General features: G+C 38.5%; 1 protein-coding gene across 5 annotated transcripts in view; it reads right to left on the reverse strand.

Annotated features, from left to right (window-relative positions):
- Positions 1-4,559: 4,559 nt before the first annotated feature.
- The window catches only part of MPP7 (MAGUK p55 scaffold protein 7), a 259,014-nt gene continuing 244,363 nt past the window's right edge, over positions 4,560-19,210 (reverse strand). For 4 of the 5 annotated variants that reach the window (XM_075212010.1, XM_075212007.1, XM_075212009.1 and 1 more), the window contains 3 exons: positions 17,942-18,050; positions 11,877-12,020; positions 4,560-4,830 (listed from right to left, as the gene is read on the reverse strand). In XM_075212010.1, coding sequence (XP_075068111.1) covers positions 4,651-4,830; positions 11,877-12,020; positions 17,942-18,050 — 433 coding nt within the window. In that variant the 3' untranslated portion in view covers positions 4,560-4,650. Of the gene's footprint in view, positions 4,831-8,252; positions 8,309-11,876; positions 12,021-17,941; positions 18,051-19,210 lie in introns of all 5 variants that reach the window. The other variant, XM_075212011.1, reaches the window with a different exon arrangement.

The following is a 19,210-nucleotide window of genomic DNA, read 5'->3' on the forward strand; positions in this document are numbered from 1 at the left end:
TTTTTTTTTTTTTTTTTTTAACAATTTGCCCTTGAAGTGTCCACTTCTCAGTCAGAGTGGAGGAAGCCATGTTGTGTGTTGTGGAGTAATATTCATGAGAATGCAGCCTATCACTTATATAGGGAAGTGGGTTATGCCTCGGGGATTAATTCTCATGAATGAAGCCCACTGGATGTCATTTATATATTGTACTGGATGTGCAGCACAGAACGTAACAGTGTACACTTGCAGAACACCTAGATATCCTGCCCAGTACACATCATGGTACATGCCTACTCTCTTACGATAGGAGTTGCCAGAGGAAAGTGAAAGTGCGCCAATGTATGTGAAAATGCACACTGTGCTAAATTATAATTGTCACATGAAAAGCCCAACCTCCTGGAACTTTACAACCACTGCTTATAATTAAATACAACTTGTATGTTTTCTGCTAAAATTCTGCTTGGGTTACTCTCGTCATGAATGAGAGATATTGGGGGTTGTCTTTCTTACATGTGGAACTTTTGTGTATTTACATTTGCCAAGCGTTCCTATGCCAGCTCTGAGCTGGCAAATCAAAGCCCACGGCACTACCACCACACAGAGGATGCTAAGGTGCGCTTCATAAATTACCTCCACTGTAAGTGTCCACTTTATCCCCCTTTTATGTAGTATAGAACAAATAAGACAGTAGATAGATGTACACACTAGGAGGTTACATCGTGCACATTACTGAGAAGACCTTCACACTAATCTATTTATCGTCCCTAGAATAGGGAGTAGTTGTATAAATATTCTTACCTGAGAATGTATTGGGAGAAAACAATATATAGAGAGACTACACATTCACTGATCTGTATGCCTGAGACAAATTGCACTAATTAGTGATCAGCCAATGTCTAATTAAAGAGGTTGTCTTCCTTCAGATATCTTGTACAAGTACTCTTGCAACTTTTAGTGACATTTTAAATATATGATTATCATGTAGCCTGCATGTCATTTTTTTTTTTTTTTTTTTAAATACAATGGTTTGACTGCCTGGCGTCCGTGTATTCTACCAAAGTTCCATATTTAGTCTAGGCAGAGTTGTTTATTTCAATTAACCTTGGATACAACACAGAACTGTGGTGTGGACAGAACTGTACCCCAATACACAGAGCATGTACAAAATAAAGTTATCTGAAGGTGGACTAAAAACCAATTTATTCAACAACCTCTGCAGCTAATGCTTCATCTACAACTAAAAAGAAATATACTAAATGGAAACCAGGAGAACATCGCTGTGATGGATATAATAAACCATTTTTGCCTATGACAACAGATGTGGTTTATTGAGGTGTTTGTATTACATAATATACACACTTTATTGTGATTGAAATATGTATCCATCACATTGCTGTTCTCTTGGCTGCATTTTAGAATATCTGAAGGTGGACAACCTAATTAAATGAAAAAAAACCAGTGAGAAATAGTGCAACAATTGCACTGGTGCAAAACAAACAAATTAAATCTTCACAAACATAAAATAAAATTAAAGTGTCTGCTGAATAAGGATGTGTGAAATCCTCTTTGTTCCTCCGATGTTTACATGTAAAAAATAAAAATGCAAATCATAGGGTGACCCATATATATATATATATATATATATATATATATATATATATATATATATATATATATATATATATATATATATATATATATATTATATATACATACACACACACACACTGTGTCACAGTATATATATATGGGTACAACTATGTTTTGCATTTTTATTTTTTACATGTAAACAGCAGAGGAACAAAGAGGATTTCACACATCATAAAGAGAAAAGAACTTATTTATTCAAGAGACACTTTCATTTTATTTTTTGTTGTGTTTGTGAAGATTTAATTTGTTTGTTTTGCACCAGTGCATTTGTTGCACTATTTATCACAGTTTCTCAATCTTGCTTTTAATGCTATAATATGGCATTACTACTACAGGGCTTTGTTGCTGCAGGTGTTTTTGGGAGCGCAGGTGAAGTTTGAAAGATTTTGTTTTTGTAACCTAATTAAATGGGCAACACTCAAAGAGGTCTATTCTGAAACCTGCACAATTGCTGATCTCAAAACTGCAGAGGAGACACCTGAAAGCATCTGTTGCTAACCATACAATAACTTCTAACATTATTTACAAAAGAACACACTATCGTTGTACAGATGAACACACACTTACCATATCAATGTCCTAATCTAATTCTGTACATCAGAGCGCTGTCTTTAGCTACTTGCATAAAAGACAGGGTATATATACATGGAATGTAAAGACAATGTATATCCATCATTTATTGACCTCATAAAGCTTAAATACATATTTTCCTATGAGAGCAGGTAGTAAATGACTATTTAACAGTCCTGATATTTGATAGTAACACACAAGAAGATTTGCCTGAAAAATGATTTTAAAGTTCCTCTTTATATATACATATGTCACAGCCTATCAGTAGTACCATGTGTGATGCTAATCGGTGACATCTGCTGGAATTATCTACTTAAACACTAATATGTGGGCTATTTCACAGCAGTCATGTGTAACGTATGATAAAATACACATACTGTGTACACACAACCTCTGATAATATGAAATTATTACTTACATAGTTTTATAACGTTTTATCTCGTAATATTGGGGGTTTCAATTACAAATGTGTATTTAAGTGGTTAAAAAGGAAAGTGTTGTTTTTTGTCACTTAAAGTGACCCGTCACCTGTACACAGAGGACGGAGCCATGTTGTGGCCTAAATGAAGACCCATCCTGTCAATCCACTAGGAACTAGTGACATCACTGAGGCACGAGGCATTTCTGTTCCAAGTGAACTTATAGGCTGACCTAGTGACATCACTGCTTACCTCAGATGTCACCTAGTGAAATATCAGGCTGAATATTGGTTAAACACACAAAATGGCTGCCTCCACTGTGTGTAGGTGAGGGGTCCACTAAACCAGTTCGATGGGCCTCAATTATTACAAACATTAACCCATGTAACAGAAAGCCCTCCATGGCTCTATGACTTCCTTTAAATTTAAAAATGTTCAGAAACCCCCCCCCCCACAATGTACCGCTTTATATAAAGTGGCATTTGTTTGTGTGCTAAGGTTCTACATTACTCATTTTGGCAGTGAAAATGTTAGCGAGTTTCTGTAATGTTAACAGAAATTACCTTTTAGGTGCTGTGCCTCAATCCAGTGATCAGTGTGCAGAACAATATACAATTATATCTGGTTTGCTACCTACAAAAACTTTGGGGGTGAATACATTTCTCTCATCCTGACGGACTCTAGGGACTAGATTTACTAAACTGCGGGTTTGAAAAAGTGGAGGTGTTGCCTATAGCAACCAATCAGATTCTAGCTGTCATTTTGTAGAATGAACTAAATAAATAACTAGAATCTGATTGGTTGCTATAGGCAACACCTCCACTTTTTCAAACCCGCAGTTTAGTAAATATACCCCATGGGGCTTATTCCAGTTCTAGATCATTTTAGTGCAATGCAATTACCAGTTGAGTCTGCCTCCTAGGCAGATTATACTACAATAAAGTCCAAGAATTCCAAAGCTCTTTACAGCATAATATAATGGAGAGCAGAGATGTACACTGTATTGGCCTGACAGAGGGGGGGGGGGTCTATGAAATAAAAGAGATTCACTTATTACCCAAATCCCCCTTCAAACAAAAAAATGTAGTTAAAAAAAAACCACAACATAAATTCCTTAAAAACAAACAAGAACACCACCCTGTATCTGAGAACACTTTTCCAATCCACCAGTGATTAAGTTTTCTAAATGGGAAATATATTCTGATGACAAAACTCCAGCAGGTACGTAGCATATAAAAATGCATTAATATATCAGAGACCATTGTCTGGCAGTGCAAATTGTTCCAGAAGTACAAGTCCATCCCCAAAAAGACTTTTGATTTCCAGTGTACCAAACCCTTGTGTTAACCAATTGGCTGCCAAGATGATCCAGCTTTCTGTTCCAAGTGTTTGACAAATCTTTGACCTACTCACTATTATATTACTAGGTAATTACTAACACATTTAATCCTTCTGGCACCCAAAGAGTTTAAACACTTAGTGCACTAAAACATGTTGAAGTTCATTCAAGCAAAGACCTAATATATTCTAACCAAGCTTACTGGATTCCCTTTAGGTTTACTTGCCGCTAACACACGGTGGGAGCAGACATTTTGTGGGCTGAACCAGTATTCAGCCTATCAGGTCAGTGGTTACTACTGAGGTCTCGATGACGTCACTAGGTCCAAGCGAATGGATAGGCTATAATCTACCTGTCTATAAAATGTCTGCTTCCTGTGTAAGTAGACAACAAATACACTTTTTGCCTGTATGGTTCAGAATAGACAATATTACTAATGACTCCAACACAACATACAGATCTCTCCACTTGCTGCTTGATCCGGTCTTCACATACTCTTTACGTTAAAAAAAACCCAGTTTGTCTTATTTCTGAAATGTTTTAAAGCAGTCTCTCAGGAAAAATAAAATTATGATTTAAAATAATTCAACCAGAGCGGATGAGAAAGCCCACCATGGTACACATGTATATTATACACAGAATAAAAAAATAACATAAAATAAAAGCTATTTGTGTGGCGTGCCATGGGGTTCAGGAATGGAGCCAGCTCACAGGTACCCAGCTGCTGTCTGTCTCCAGCCTGGCGAGGGTGGATTTCAGTTCATTGTATGCTGTGGTGAGGTCGTCATTTATGATAACTTTGTCAAAGAAGTGGTCATACTGGACTTCCATGACTTGTGCTGATCTGATCATGTCTTCAAAATCATCTTCCTATAACAGAGGTAAATAAATATATTAATTGAAATTAAAAAAATGTGTTAAGCACCAAATAAAAACAATAAAATATATATATATATATATATATATATATATATATATATATATATATATATATATATATATATATACATATATATATACATATATATATATACATATATATACACACACACACACACACACACATATATATACATACACACGTCTGTGTATATCATATCCTATATTATCCCTTCTTAATACAACAGCAACATACTCTGTAGTGCTGTACAGGGAACATTATTCATACATATCAGTCCGTACCCCAGCCTATCTAATGTCACTACCAGAGAAGCACATAAGGCCCAGTTTTAGTTGGGAGTAAATAAACAGAGCTCAGAGAACTCACACACAGAAACGTAGTTAGCACCCTGCTGGGAATCTAACTGGAGGCCCCAGCACTGTGAGGCAGACATTTTACCCCCTGCGTCAACATGTAGTAACTCAAGTGTTTCTACTTACTTTAAAATAAAAATAATACACTTGTGATAAGCCTGGAAGTTTAGCTGCGGCACTGCAATAAGCTACTAAAAGTGGTGATATTTCTCCATCACGCATCACTATGGCAGTGCAGCATCTAACAGACAATATTGTACGCTGACAATTTTCGCAAAATGGCGCATTCCTCAGCAAAGTTTTAATTGTGCGATATTCTACTACAAACCCACTCATCTCTATTGCTAAATACACACAAGTCAGTAATGTCAAATCAAGCATAGCTGACATGCTATGCTTTATCATGAGATTTTTGTCCTATACCAGCACCACCTTAAACACTGTAGTGTGTTTTTTTTTTTATCAGTTTCTGATGAAGGGTTTGTTCGCACTAACACTTGACTGTGTACCAAGACTACAGTGGAAACACAAGATAAGACTATACAATGTATGTTATCGCCATATTTTATATATGGAAATGTACATTATTTGGCACAAAGATTGTCTTTAAAATCAAGGACTATGGATAAAAGTGCAATTTAACTGCACAACTTAACACCACAAAACTCACTTTATTTGGAAACAGCTCAGAAGAAAAAAAATTGTGGTTTTTTTTTTTTAGGTGGTTGGAAGATTTCCATTCAATGCAACCCACATTCGTATCCACTACTGTATTGTAAAATGTCTGTTCTGAAACATTACTTTAAAAAGGTATCTGTAACCTACACACAGTGGAGGCAGCCATTTTATGGACTAAACATCACGAGAATGCATCTTATTAAGTCATTAGGACCTAGTGACATCATGAGACACCACAAAATGGCTGCCTGCATATGTGCAGGTGGCAGAGGCACTTTAAGAGACAGACTGGTACTTCACAAGCCCTGTGTCGCAGTCAGCTTACACAGAGGGCATCTCAGAACACGGTATATATTCTGCAAGGCTTGGGGCACAGCCAGACAAACTGCTTCCAGCTTCCTGCCTCTCATTACAGCAGACTCCATACACCACTGCTCACATGTTCCATTTTCCCCTATGTTTAAAGTCAATTATATTGAATGCACAAACAGAAACAGAAAAGACCACAAGGTAATGAGATGTATGTGTCCTCTATGTCAATGGATTCTTTTGCTAACCAGCCTAACGAGTACACATCTCTGGCATTTTCCTATGTTTACTAACAGCTCAAACCAATAAAGTGATGATTTGCATGGACAAACTAGCGGTCAGGGAACGAGGAGACTGTAGAGGAAATGACTACAGATGGGGAATTCTACTGAAGCAAGACTGGATTTATCCAGCTTGCTATCTGAATGCCTGTGCGTTTTATTAGCTATGTTTATTCAGTAAAGGAAATAAGACATACACTAAATAAATACAACGGCAGCACAGTAATGTAATAAATTATTTTTTCCAAATGAAACCGCCAAAATGAGCTATCGCCTGATTCTCTGAATAGAAACATCACAGCGATGTCCGGCTGCGCACTTTCCCAGTACCACAACATTGCAGCTATATGGGGAGTGAGGAAAAGTCTGCGATGGTGCTTAGCCGCAGAGCGCCGACGCAACTATTTTACAGGCACGGCACATTGCTTTTACTTGAATTTGGCCACTAAGACTGTTAACACTATGAGTGTTGGGAAGCTGGCTCTGTTTCTAACAGCCGGCTTTCCAGCACCTTGTTTCACTAGTCGGGGACATTAGTCACATATTGCAGGTGCCAAGAAAGCAACCAGTTCAGACAACAGAAAGTGCCCCCTTTCGGAATACAGTGCACCAATCAGCTCTGGCATAGCCTCGGTACATACCAATGTAGACAGATAACAAGCTATCATTAATACCCCCAAGCCCTGAGAGGATACCTAAATGACGGTACGTATTTCTGCTAATGTAGTCTGCAGTCTATTTATGCTTTAATATAATAATGGAACACTGAGGTGATGTCTTATACTTTACAGTAAATGGTAGATTATACATAGATATATGTACCCATCTATCTCATAACAAACACCAGGTCACAAACCCCTTTTACATATGGTCTTATCTTGATCTAGAACTGGCTCTCAACCTTTGTTCAGTTGGAACGCTAAACATCAGTGGGTCATTGTTCAGGCACCACTCCTCTGGGACTACAAGTGCCAGTGCGCCACTACCCTGGGACTACAAGCGTCATTGCGCCATTGTTCTGAGACTGCAAGAGCCAGTGTGCCATTGTTCTGGGACTACAAAAACCAGTCCGCCATTGTTCTGGGACTACAAGAGCCAGTGCGCCATTGTTCTGGGACTACAAGAGCCAGTGCGCCATTGTTCTGGGACTACAAGAGCCAGTGCGCCATTGTTCTGGGACTACAAGAGCCAGTGCGCCATTGTTCTGGGACTACAAGAGCTAGTGCGCCATTGTTCTGGGACTACAAGCGCCATTGTTCTGCGACAACAAGCCTCAGAGCGCCATTGTACTGGGATCACAAAAGAGGCAGGTCACAAAAGAATGTATTGTACATCTGACAATCAGGGGACTCCAAAAACAGATTTTGGAACTGTAAGTGGGGATTAGTCGACCTCTAAAGCATAACATACTACACTGTCTAAAATATTCTATGTGTGAATGCTCCTATAACAGCTATTGGGTAAAATATTAATACTCCAGATTGTTTTATGTCACTTCTCTATATATAGATAATGAGCATTTTCTGCCAAATCCCAAATACATTGAAAACTTTGTGATTTTTATATAAACCCTTTATTGCAAGACCTGAATATGTTTCAGATAATAAAGATTTACACAAAGAAAACTTACATTTTCTTCTACCAACACATACAATAAAATCTGAGGCCACTTTAATCTTAATAGGCAGTATTACTATATATGGAACGTTTGTGCTGTAAGAGGAAAAAAAATCTATTTAAGAAACACAATCCACAAGATGTAACCTTCACCTCCATTGGTGTTTGAATGGTTTGGTGACCTTTTCTGATGATTTCTGACACTGAACCTAGCAAGTTATAAAGAAACAACAATATTTCCATATTGTAAATACTGATGTGAAAACTACTGAGAAGCAAAACAAATAAAAAGGCATTATTTATCAACCACTGACGTTTTTTGAAATTGGTGATTATTTGCTATTTTTCCAGAAGGATTTTAAAGTGGCAAAACCTGGTATGTTGGGTTGGAAAAGAAGTATTATTTAATGGCATGGTCGTGCATGTTGGTAGATGCACTTGTGCACATACAGAATTACAGCTACACAGATTTTGCAGTTCCTGAATGACCGGAAATGTGTTTTAACCTTTTTGGCTATTTGCACAAACATATTATTAGATTTTTTTTGTTATTTTTTTTCATTTTAACTATTTGCAAACCATTTTAATAATCTATTCTGCCCACATAATAAATAATTCTAGTTACTTATCTTTAAAAGACTAGGTACAGAAGTTAACCCCAAAAGATATATATATATATATAATATGTTACATTGGAAGATGTGCTGGATTACCATTCTGGACTGCAGCTCTATTTAAAAGTTGCACATTACACACTGCCATATTTCTGTGAAACTTAGCTTTCAAGTCAACGACTACACTGCCCTGTTTCCATATTACTGTTTAAAAACACAAAAAATACACTTAACACAACCATTATCATGAAATTTTATTTGCTTGCAACATGTTTATGTCATTTGTTTAGAGACATGAAAGCGTATGCAGTGACATGTTTTCTGGCAGTACAAAATGCTGGGGAAAATTGCCAATGGTCCAGGCAGGAAGCTTTGACCATGAAATAATTTAAAAAAAATGTATTATGGTGACATCAGCGATTACTACATTTATTAACTCACTGGCCTGGCTGCTGTGGAATACACATTTAATTTGGCGTAATTGGGATTCTCAAACAAGATTCTTCATATAAAGTTTTGGGTAAAAGGCATTTAAATCTTTTTTTTATTATTATATGTAATAAAATGTGTAAACTGTGAAAAGTGTTAATAAAAAAAACACATGGGCTTATTTATGAAAGTGGAAATGCCGTTTTAGGATATCACAAATGCACCCTTTTGAGGAGTAATTACAGTTAAGTCTGCACCATCCCATGAGAGTAGTTGGGCGGATCAGGGGTGTTCCTTGCAGAGTACAGAGTTTCCACCAACGCGCCCAATCGCATGGTGGGAGGGCACACAGTATTTTTCTGCACCCGGTTAATGAGGTATTGGAGATCAGGTCTCATCCCTAGACTTTTAATGGGATGCATTTTGAACCTTAAAGTTGCGCCTCTGCAGGAAAGCGCCTTTCTAGGATCACTTCAACCAATTTAAATAAAAAAAACTTTATAGCACAAAAAGTGACACCTGTATTAAACACTTCTCCTCACTCTCATTACTAATTTATATGAGAGCAGTGTTTTAGGAGGAACATGAACATTTAAAAGATGGGAGTGCTAGTAGGTTGCACATTGAGGGACATTTCACTCTTTCTACCATGCATCTTTCCAGGCGTACCCTAAGCACACAAAGCTGGGCACATTCATTTTCAACAGCCAGTTCCTGGGAAGAGGGCACACTGCTTCAAATGTGCAGTTTGTAAATGGCTCTTACTGTCCCACTTGTTATAATGGCAAACTATGAATGAAATAGAAATTTTCACTTATCAAAGTGATACAAGACAGAGAAGCACCACCTCTCCTGGAGACTCCCGAACTCCAGGCGAGTGAAGTGGGCGGGACAGGAATCCTGAAGACACAAAGTGCTGCAGAGGGCAGGGCCAAATGGATATGAATCACTGTGCCACACCCCCCTCTGCCCACATGACCTCCAGGATCTCAAAGAGTGGAGAGGAGTAAAGTTGGCAAGTATACTAAGCCCTGAGTACTGTCCTCCAAAGAGCAGGGCCATCTTAACAACATTATGGGCCCCCGGGCAAAGCAGTGCACCGGGGCTCCTACATGTACATAATATATATATATATATATATATATATATATATATATATATATATATATATATATATATATATATATATATATATACCGTATATACTCGAGTATAAGTCGACCCGAATATAAGCCGAGGCACCTAATTTTACTACATAAAACTGGGAAAACTTATTGACTCGAGTATAAGCCTAGGGTGGAAAAGAGCGCTAATTTAAAAACCTAAATGAAAATGATAGGTTTAATCTATGAAATCATTTCTAGCTAGATGACAAGGAACATTCATAAATGATTATAAAATCATTGGGTACAAATTAACTTAAATAAAGGGAGGGGGAGGGGGAGGGGGAGGGGGAGGGGGAGGGGGAGGGAGAGGGAGAGGGAGAGGGAGAGGGAGAGGGAGAGGGAGAGGGAGAGGGAGAGGGAGAGGAGAGGGAGAGGGAGAGGGAGAGGGAGAGGGAGAGGGAGAGGGAGAGGGAGAGGGAGAGGGAGAGGGAGAGAGAGAGAGAGAGAGAGAGAGGGAGAGAGAGAGAGAGAGAGAGAGACTTACCCGGCAGTGGAACGCATATGCGTTCCAACAACAGGAAGTTCGGCATTTGGAACGCAAGTTTGCGTTCCAAATGCCGAACTTCCTATTGTTGGAACGCATATGCAGAAGTTGACAGCCAGGGACCGGACACCAGGTAAGTTCACCCGTGTATAAGCCGAGTGCCCTTTTTCAGCATACAAAAGTATGCTGAAAAACTCGGCTTATACACGAGTATATACGGTATATATATATATATATATATATATATATATATATATGTATGTATAGAGATACAGATATAGATATATAGAAATAGATAGATGTACTTTCTCAGTGATCCTTGAAGGTTTTTTTTGCAGGATTATTTATTATAATTAAGAGCCCTGCCTATGGGGCCCCCTTGCCTGTGGGGCCCCGGGCACCTGCCCATTGTGCCCAATGGAAAAGATGGCCCTGCCAAAGAGTTCTGTTTCTTAATACATACATCGTCATATGACTTGATGTCCTAATGTGAGTTTAAATCCTGTTCACATCGAGCTAACTCTGCGAGAAGTATTTGTAGACAAAGACCCGGTTGATTTGGTTTTAAGTTTTCCATTTAAAGATCCTGTAACTGCAAAAACATTTTTTCTTTTGCTTAATTGTGTTTAGCACAGGGGAATATATATATATGCTTCATGCTGTACCTCTGTGCAAACTGTGAGCAAATCCACAGGGATGAGTCTGCTCTGTCATATTTTCAATCCTTACCAGTCTTACCCTTAACCCCAAGTGATGTCATACCATCTCTTCAGTGTGGTCAGACAGATCACTTGCCACTATGCCACGGCCACAAGCTATTGTCCTGTAAAAGGATCATCACACTACAATAAGAGAGCACTCTGGGAGAAGATAAAGGGATTTTAAAGAGAGAAGTCAAACAATGGCAACTGTACTGAATGCAGAGCTCTCCATACAGACTTACTAGCGCTACTATAGAAAGTAGGCAAAGGCCTAAAACAAAAATATGTTTATACACACATCCCTTAATATTTAAGAAAATTAAAGAAATCAGGTCAGAGTCTCTTTAAATCATCCACTTGGAGGATCAGTGTAGATCACTTACTGTAAAGTGTTTCGATGACCCTCGCTCATCTTTGCTGGAGATAACTTTGGAGTTCTTCCTCGTCTCTCTCAAGCGTTCAATAGACGGGGGCTTGATGAATATGACAAAGGGCTTAAATTCATATGTCCTTAGGTGTTTTATGCTCTACAAGCCAGGGGGGGAAAAAAGGAAAAATTAGATATCCGTCTGAAATGAAAATAAAGACATTTAGTAATAGGAAACACATTACATTTTTCAAATATGTATGATAGTATGCTAACATTTCCTTTAAAAACACTTACTGTATCTGCTGTTATGTCTTTGGTTAGCAGCCTTTAATTTCCACACGCTCTGCCAGTCCTGGAAAGTTTGAGAAGTCTGGCAGGCTTCATGCTAACCACAGCCAGTAGGCATGTTTATGCCCAAAGCTTGCACTCTGCTTTTTGAATTTGGTGGCAATTATATTTCAAGCAGACCTATGTCAACAGACGGAATGGATATTTTCACTTCATGCTAAGCCCAAAGTCAGTTTGTTCACTGTCAGCCACCATTGCTGTCTATTAATATTTCCCCATAACTACAGAAGGTGATGTAAGTATCTGGAGAGCGAGACGCATAAAATGCAGCAATGAAAACCTGGAAATTTTCACTTTAAAAAAAAAAAAACATTTCTTTTTGTGCATAAAAAAAAGCCCAAATACGCTTGATCCAGTGGACGACCTTGCCTCCGTACCCATGCTGTTTATTTAGGGAGCGGATCAGCTCAGCTTTAACTGGTGTTTTGGCTTTTGGCAGAAAATTGTTCAGATGGAATTCGATTAAAATAGGTCAAGGAAGCATCGTACAATAACAGCCCATAGCCTCAGTGCTCCACTGCGGAGCAGTCACACGCTGCGGGAAGAACACCTTACATTTAAGACATCTTTTATTGGATGAGTTGAAGACAACAAAATGTAAAGCTACAAAATCATATCAAATGTGAGATGTTCAGAAAGGGTGTCCGGTTCTCTGGCTTTTAGCTAGAGTGGAATTGGACAGTTTGACGGTGATAATCCACTTAAGATAAGACCACTTAAAGGAGAGCCCCAGCCACCTGAACTAGCAGACCGACATAGTGTGATGTCTGATGAGATGCTAACCATCACCGAGCAAATCTGTAATGGTCATAGTCTTCTGGTACAGGATGAAGGATCATTCAGAATGTCAGTGCTCGTGTTGAAAACACTGATTGGATGGTGCAGCAGACGTCCAATCAGAGCTAAACACAAAAGGCGTCACAAGCACTGAGGTTCACAAATCCCCTTTCTCCTGTGCCAGGAGAACATGACTAACATGAAACATCACGGGGTAAGCATCTCTCCTAATTGGGGGCATGGGTATGTTTTACCATGCCCATCATTGGTTTATATCAATGTACAGTGCACATAATAATGGTAAGGATAATGTACCATATTTTTATTTGTGGCCGGTATTTCTCTTTTATATAAAATGGTCAGGCTGTTTCCTTTACTGGGAAATACTCAGTGGGCTAAACGTGAAAACAGTTTCTTGCTTATATATAAAAAAAAATCCAAACATTAGGAATCCACAAGGTATTTCTTATGGATCACTAAACCTAGCATACAGTACCATTCAGTATTCATACCTCGACACGCAATGGCATTTTGGAATTGTAGTTACATTTGCTATGCAGTGGAGTGTAAGCTATTGTCCTCTGTTATCACACATACAAGTGAAGGAGAAAGAAAAAGAAAAAAGTCTGCCTGAGGTATCTATCAGGGTCACAGACAGACAAACATACCTCAAATATATTCCACTCTGATAAGCGCCTGAAACTTATACACTCCAGCTCTTATACACAGGACAGCTTGTGTATTAGGTCTTTTACAGAAGCAAATAAGAAAGCTACAAATCACTTCAGTATCTTTTAAGCAGTGTCCTATAAGAGCTGCACTGAGTCTACATTGCACCCTGCTAATGAATCAAATACATGTTCTTACACCTCCGGGCTGCCCACAATAAAACTATGGTGCATATTTACAGCTTGGTGCAGAGTGCTTCCATGTGCCAGCTGGTCACATGATCACGTCTGTATAACTTGCTATGAGCTGCAGCATATGTGTGCATTTTGTCTCCTCTATTGGTGGTTGGTGATGGTAGAACATTTAAAGTGGAAATAGAACACGTTAAACCAATTATAATAGTGGATGTTTCTGAATGTTAAATTATCGCTCTATATAACAATATTAAAAAGTGACATGTTATTGAGGCAGCAATGCACATCCCATCTTGAGGGTTTGAAAAAAAAAATCAAAAAACAAATACAAGATGGAAAGAAAAAAATAAGATGAGAAATCTGCAAACAGAAATCTGCTGCAGGATAAGAACAGAGCATAGAGTAGATATTTACTGAATATCTATCACCATCTTAATTTACACCAAATTATGTACAAAAACTGCTAATATTTTACACAATACTTATTCCACGCTTATAGAGTCATCTGATCGTTACATTTTCCTGCTGCAAAAAAACAGGAGAGCAGTATTTTGAGAGCTCACAATTACTTCAAAAATCTGTAACACGGCTGCGTTTAAATCATGGGTCTTAGAGGAGAGTTTACCCTGCTGCAATATTCTGTAATTTAGAGGCAGGATGCTATAGATTGGTGATGACGCACTGGTGTCACGTTTTGTATCATCATTACTTATTTGTAAGGCGCTGCAGATTGGTATTACCCATCGGGTGTTAAAAAATGTTTTAGTTTTAAATGACTTTTTAACTCATTGACTTGTACATGCCGTCCTGCACCTTATTAAATAGATGGTGTCATCTTTCTGGGTCCAGTTGGTACCGTTTTGCTATGCATTGTTGGGCAGTTTTTTGGTCCCTTTGTTACGAGACAGCACATCTATGCTGCATGCACTATAAACAATTGTGTTCACAGAAAAGCTATGTGTCATATCCAAGGGCAATGGACATTAACAACGGTGCATGAAGCTATAAAGTCGTGGCTAAGAAACACACAAGGTGGCAAAAAAAATGCAAGTGGCCATGTAAAAGAAGCCAATAAAGTAAATGAGGTTAGAAACCTCCTTTACACCTCCATGGGACAATGCGATAATGTAATCAGTAATGTAATCAGACATAAAGCTCGGTCCCTGTTACATCTAACTCCTACAGTACAAGTACATTCATAGAACATATCTCCCACTGTCAGACATCACAGGCCTCAGTAACAGGTCTAGGTGTGCACTTTTATAGCTCCATAAATGGGACTTCCCATAGAGTACAATGTTTTGGATAATGATAATTTAACTTTCAAAACTCCATCCAAGATCCTTGGCAAGAGCAAGAGATACTGCTGAGTCAGCAGAAGGAGACCAGTACGGAGTCAGGTGGGCATAATAAAACAGAGGAATTGTGCTATAAAATCTTAGTAAGACTAAATTAACAGTGTCCCCAGTGTGCTCTTAAGGTGTAGCTGCCTGAAAACTTCATAACTGGAATAAAGGGATAAGTCCGGATCACAAAGGACATTTACAAGAACAAAGGCACTCGTGGGGATGTGGGAAATGAGAAAGTGGTGTGTTAAGAAGCAGTGCCTTAGTCTAATAGATGTCTGTATCTGGCAAGTGGAAACTGGACCTATATTATGCCTATCAAGTGCACAACGGGCAACATATACTATAGCCTTTGGGCTTGGGCAGCACAGGCAATGGTGAGCCATGACTGCACATAGCCGTATGACACATGTAGGGGCCACATAGGGGGCAACTGTGAGATCCAACTCTGGCCCAAGCTCTCATTTATTTACCCTGGGTGCTCCGATAATGTAGCTGCCACAGACATCAAATCTCCAAAAGTCACAGAAAGATGCCCCAAAACGGTATTGTAAACATTACTTTGTATTGCCCCACAGGAATCAATGTATCCAATAGGAAAGTATTAGGCCTTCATTATATTTATATATTAACTAGCAGTTCATCGGGAAATTACAAGAAGTCACATTATAAATATAAACATTTTAACAAAAGTAACTCTCAGGCGCTTGCTTCACTCAACAATAAGGGGGAATTCAATGCAGAGTGAGAAGCCGCTGTGTGTTATGGAACAGTCCACTGAGACACATCGCGGAGGAGTTTCATCTCCAATCTCTGTTCATTGTCCCTCGTGTCCCATAGGGATGTGAGGAGAAAATGAGCAGAGATTCTGTACCGTATTTGCCGGCAATGTGCACAGCCAGAGTCCGCTGTGATGTTCAGCGGCACAAAACCAGCAACTGAATTCCCCCCCTAAGAGTTCCGTAAAGTAAAAACGTGGAGTCATTTATGAATGCAACTTTGAGCCGTGGTTGTTGCTTTGCAGACATGAATATTTCAGCCGTGGACCAACAATTTACAATATTGGCTTAAATGGGGCGTAAAAATGTGGAAGACGACAAATATAAGCTCAATGCAGTAAAATAGGCACAATGCCATATACAAAGAACATTCTGCACTCAGTTGGTTAATGACCCCCTGTGGTTATAAAAAGGAACATATTAAGAGATTGTAATGATAGACCTTAAATAGTCTCCATGTTGTGCTTTGGTTTTTAAGAACTATCAGGTGTTTTGCCTTAGAAGAACCCTATGAACATTAATAACATCCGATACTTGGCTTCAGTGCAATTAGGCATAAGATGTTCTGGAGAAAACACCTTCCAGCCCGCCGCTAGTGTCTGCAGAATGTTACAGGACACAGGAATGCTGGACACTTAGATCATGCTATTCCAGTACACAGATTCTTTCTGAGGAAGAGCTCAGACTTTGAAAGCTTTGACAAATAAATGTAGCAAATGAATTCCACTAAAAGGTGTCACCTGCGGTTATAATCCTGAACACTCTATTACAATTCAAGATGAAATAGAGGTGTTCTTCCCACAAGGATCCGGCCAGGACTGGACACTGTCTTACTTTAATAAGCACTAACAGGGAAACAATTTATCTAGAGATCGTTTAGAGACGACCTATTATTTTGCAGTCTCAACTTGTCCCTTAATAGAGCAAATTGTATTACATTTATTATAACAAAACTTTTACACAATAATATCTAATTAAAAAATGTTGCAATGTTCATTTTTATTTAAAAATGCCTTAGCTGCATGAGCCAATTATTAAAGCCCACTTAGAGTGTCCACCCCTGGGAGCAGACCTTCTTGGACCTTAAGTAAAGGCCACATATGTGGTAGTGTTGTAATCTGGGGATGTAGCCGAGTATATTTTAATGTTTATTTGTATCGTTTTAAATGTGTAAAATGAACCACGAGCAGTTAAGTAGAAATGTCTTTTTTTTCTATTGCGAGATACATTTAAGACCTATACCAGAGTTGTCCAATGGACAGGCTGGACGGTGAAGGATTTTGGTGGCATTCACACCTTCCTTCATAACCTCAAGACACCCTGTTGTATTACATCATATTTGTATTTTTTTTTTTTAACAGTGTTTGTCCCATGAGCACAGATACACCATAAGTATAACCCAGTTTATGCATATACTGATATAAACTACAGTGGACGAATTTGGAAAGGGGCTACAGAGCAAGGATTTAAGTCAAAAGAGGTCTCTGTTGTCTGAAGGAGAGTTAGGGGGATGTATATATGTTTCACTTAAAACTATAGTACTCAGCCTTGTACATAGATACCTGAAGAAAAACGCAATGCTTACAAAAAATCCCACAAGACCCCATTATGAAGATGCGTTTGACAAGGGTGTGAGCATCTTCTTGTTATCGATCTTCGTGGGTTGGGATAGAACCACCTGTAGCCAATCAGATCATTTGAATGATCACAGCATCACTGAGTATTTCAGGACTGTGCTGATCTGGTGGAAGGCAGTGATTGGTCTATATGTGCCATTATGTATTTGGTAGGCTGCATGTGACAGGGACAGTGTTATAAGGTTGGAGTAGGAATGAAGGTAACCAGGAAGTCACAGACATAGATCAGGGACCTTCAACAGCAGAGCAGTGACATGAGGTCCTGTCAAACTGATAGCAATAAGAAATGTACCCAAATATAATCTTCAATGCTTATTACTATACTTACGTGAGGCTGTATATCCAGTAAGCAAACCTTATTCTTTGCCAGGACAGAGTGCACGGAGTCGATGCTTGTGCCGTAGTAATTGTTTTTATACTCGCCGTACTCAATAAACCTTATCGAATTAAAAGAAAAAAGTCCAGTTAGTCTCTGAACTGAAAGGGGATTTTACTAAATCTTTCATAAAAGTTAAATTAAAAGCAGAAGGACTTCTATGTTATCTTACCATGTTTTAGAAAAAGAAGCTCTGCCAAGTCCTTTAGCGTGTCATTTTTTTTTTTTTTAAACATATATAGCGATATATAAATATATATATATAAACCTTGTATTTTACATTTCAAAATCAGTAACACCTGCTAGTGTTACAGTTAACCGGGAGAGAAAAAAGAAAAAAAAAACACTTCAGCCTTAGAGCTCACTAATGTTTTCCATCACCTCTTTGTCTGAGCTAATGCTATGCAATAAAACACTGGAGAAGTTAAACAATTGAAACTACTGAAATTTCATTGCACACTGAGGTATAGCTGGCTTTAGTTGCCAATACCTAAAGCGGGAAGGCTTTGTCATTGTTGACAGAGAGAAGATGGCAGATTAGCTGCTATAAGCGCTTATCTACTGCTTAAAAACCAAAACAAGATAACTTAAAATATTAAAATCATGAGCTACAATCTCTCTGCTGCCAATTCCGCTTTAGTTCATATGCCGGTTCTTAGGCTGTTGTGGAACTACAGGTTCCAGCATGGTTCCAACAACAATTGCCCACATGTCATTTTCTGGTGCCCATGAACAGCAAAGACGACTTGGGGCAAAATGTATCAAGCTGAGATTTGCCTTTTCCAGCGATTTTCTCAGGCGAGTTTGAACCCGCCGATGTATGAAAGTGCGAGCTGACAGTAGAGCACCACATAGGCACAAGTGCATGCTGCCACTTGTAGTGCCACAAGTATGTACTTTAAATGGTGTCCCCATCTGGAAGTATTAACTGTTGCCACATCAGACAAAAAACGATCGTTGCCCCACTGGTAATAAAATAGTGTGGCACAATAATATAATAAAATAAAAAATAAATTCACTTACATATAATATCAATGACATTTAGCCCACTAATTTATTCATAAAATAATTTGGCCCCTGTAAGATAATTAATAATAATTTTTGCCACTCTAAACAAGAAATCATGATTGTCCTCATAAAACTTGCATTGTGCCTCCTGCTATGTTAACATTGGCTTGGCGGATGTGCTTGCTAATCTTGCCTATAAAAAGCAACTTGTTG

Source organism: Mixophyes fleayi, chromosome 5, assembly GCF_038048845.1.
Source record: "Mixophyes fleayi isolate aMixFle1 chromosome 5, aMixFle1.hap1, whole genome shotgun sequence".
NCBI classification, from domain to species: Eukaryota; Metazoa; Chordata; class Amphibia; order Anura; family Limnodynastidae; genus Mixophyes; species Mixophyes fleayi.